Source organism: Drosophila elegans, unplaced genomic scaffold (assembly GCF_018152505.1).
Source record: "Drosophila elegans isolate 14027-0461.03 unplaced genomic scaffold, ASM1815250v1 contig_208, whole genome shotgun sequence".
Taxonomy (NCBI): Eukaryota; Metazoa; Arthropoda; class Insecta; order Diptera; family Drosophilidae; genus Drosophila; species Drosophila elegans.
The window spans coordinates 13,347,488-13,350,175 of record NW_024545578.1 but is presented as its reverse complement, the minus strand read 5'-3'; the positions used below and the strand labels follow the sequence as shown (position 1 = coordinate 13,350,175).

General features: G+C 37.9%; 1 protein-coding gene across 1 annotated transcript; it reads left to right on the top strand.

The window, feature by feature from the left end:
* The first annotated feature begins 249 nt into the window (after positions 1-249).
* LOC108150139 lies at positions 250-2,138 on the top strand. The gene is made up of 2 exons (XM_017278108.2): positions 250-786; positions 1,274-2,138. The coding sequence occupies exons 1-2, from the start codon at positions 391-393 to the stop codon at positions 1,961-1,963; spliced, it is 1,086 nt and encodes a 361-aa protein (XP_017133597.1). The 5' UTR covers positions 250-390; the 3' UTR covers positions 1,964-2,138.
* Positions 2,139-2,688: the final 550 nt, after the last annotated feature.

The following is a 2,688-nucleotide window of genomic DNA, read 5'->3' as shown; positions in this document are numbered from 1 at the left end:
AGTCTATATAATGCTTATATATCAAAGGTGGCTAAAAGCTATGGCTTTGCACTCACCAAAAAGTGTGATGCCCAAAAACACGCATATTAATTTCTGTTTATAATTCTTAAAGTCAAAACTATTATATGTAAATGTTTAAAGTCTAATAATCTAAATATGCAAAATTAAAATATGTTAGCAATTATTTTGTTCTGTATTAAATGTGATATAAGGATAACAATAGATATTAATGGACCTTCGACAAATCAATCAAAACAAATGTGTCAAGCTAAATTTATTTAGTAATACATTTAGTACACACAGTCTCAAACAAATTTAGACAAAACTCATTCGACAAGAATATAATAAAATTGCAAGAGTGATAGCTACAGAAGTTAAACTTACACAGTAATGCCGCACTTTGACCTGAATAGCCAACCGTACCGCCGGCGGTTTCTGTACCAGCGGTACCGCGACCTGGTTCATCATCACATCGGTGACTTTTCCGAGCAGCCCGAGGAGGATGGGGATCCCCGGGTAAGGGGCATCCTGCGCAGCACCAGCTGCCGGCGACATCGTGAACGGCTGCGTTCCAGCCGGCAGTCGAAGCTCCTCCAAGGAACTGCCATCGTGGCGGCGGTGCTTGTGGTCTGTACCCTGCTGCTTCTCCTTGGAATGGAGATGACCACCGAGCAGATGGATGTCTCGAAGCAGCCGGAAGAGGGCCTCTGGATGGGCGCCCTAAGACTACTCGGCTTGGAGCAGGAAGAGGATCAGCTGGCAGGGAGATCGTACATGCAAAACAATGTAAGCCGTAACAATAACTTTAATCGAAACTAGCTTCTTTTAAAAATTCGAATTAGCACAAGCTTTAGCTTCTGGGGAATAGAATAATATATTTCTACATTAATATAATTAATACATTAATTAAAGTCGCCAAAGGAAGTTGCTTTAAAATGCAACAATTAAGTGAAATAACTAATTGTTGCAATATAACAATTCAAATTTAATTTAATTTGATGTCTTTAAAAAAGGTCAAAAACCGTTTGATCCGTTTTACTGTCTTTTTTTTATATATTTTTTAAACAATAAATATTTGAGTATTTAAAAAAGAATAAGCAAGAATGTTATGAACATAAAACAAATTTATACACAAAATTAAAAAAATATTCAAAATTTTATAATAGGATATTTATATAATATTTTTTTAATAGATAATATTTAAGTAAGAAATGTTTTTATAGACTTTGCCTGTGTTTTGAATAACTAAAAGATTAAGTTTATCCCAACACAGGCTGGATTCTGCAGTCCGCAGGCTCTGGACTTGCGGCGGATCTTCGGACACATGAACAGGGTGGTGCTCAACCAGGAGCAGGCGCTGGCCAGGATGGAGCGGGCACTGGGCGGAACAGGGCTTTTCCGATCGGTGGCCCTACTTGGACCGCCGGGCGTGGGAAAAACTCTGGCGGTAAACGCCCTGCGTAATTGTTTTCCCTGGCCGCAAAATGCTCACTCGTACTCGTGGCGCACCCACGTTCCGGATGAGGCCAACAAATTCCGACTGGTGAGGCAGTTCGCCGAAGGACTGTCCGATTGCGGGGTTAATCTGCTGATAATCGACAATCTGGAGACCTGCGATTACGGACTGGTGCCCATCTACAATCGACTGATTCTGGAGCGCGAAGGCGATCCAAACCGGAACCAAACGGTCCTGGTGGTGTACGTTTTCAACCTGGAATCCGATCAGTACTGGGAGCAGTTCGAGTTGCTGCAGGAACTACCAGCGGAGACTGCCATCGTTAACTTTCGGTTCTTCCATCACGATGATCTGGTGGATTGTCTGGCCAGTGAGCTGAAGAGGGAGCAGCGAACTCTCAACAGGCAGATGGAGTCCCAGGTGCTCGAGGAGGCCTTGGAAAATGTCCACATCTCAGGATGCAAAAGCCTGCGACTGCTGATATTGCAAAATGGTATCAAACCATAAATCCAATATTAATTTCAAAAAAAGGCCTTTGTTTTATTTAGCTGTCTCTGTCTGGTATATTTTTTAAAATTATTTATCAATTATTTATTTCTGGCAGCAAACCGATGTAAAGAAACAAATTTAAAAGTAATTATAGTAATTATATCGATCTAATATCTGTAGATCTTAAGCAGAATTTCTCAAGAGATTTAATTTAAAAATTTATTTAAAAAATCTTATAAATGTACGTTAAGAATTATGCGTCTTTCCGAAATGCAATGCAGATAATTATTTGAGCGTGAGACACACACAAGATGCATAAATAAAACTACTGCACCCATTTATCAAAACAAAAACTAGGAGAAAAATGCAAAGCAAACAAGCACCAAATTGCATTGCTGTAAAGCATGTTTTTTGTTTGCTTTTTTTTAAGCATTTTTAAACAATTTTTTTCTGTTTGGCGAGCTAAACTTCTAGGCCGTCGAACGATGTCGCTGCCATTAAATTGCAACTAAGAGTCCAACTATTTTCAGTACAATGTTGACTTTTGCTTTTTAGGTTTATAGGTTTACATTAATTTAAAACTTAAAAATTTAAAGATAAAAAATAGTTATACAAAAAGTTGTAGAAATTAAACAAATCTGCGAACTAAACATCAATATTTATTTTTTATTAATATTTGTAGTGATGATTTTCAAAACCCAACTTAATAAATGTTTTGGATACCAATTTTTAATAACATTATT

What these genes read in the sequence shown, in the direction of transcription:
- LOC108150139 (XM_017278108.2), top strand. Translation starts at nt 391, where the DNA reads ATGCCGCACTTTGACCTGAATAGCCAACCGTACCGCCGGCGGTTTCTG. An exon ending in GATCGTACATGCAAAACAAT is followed by an intron (nt 787 to 1,273) that starts GTAAGCCGTAAC and finishes ATCCCAACACAG; the next exon opens with GCTGGATTCTGCAGTCCGCA.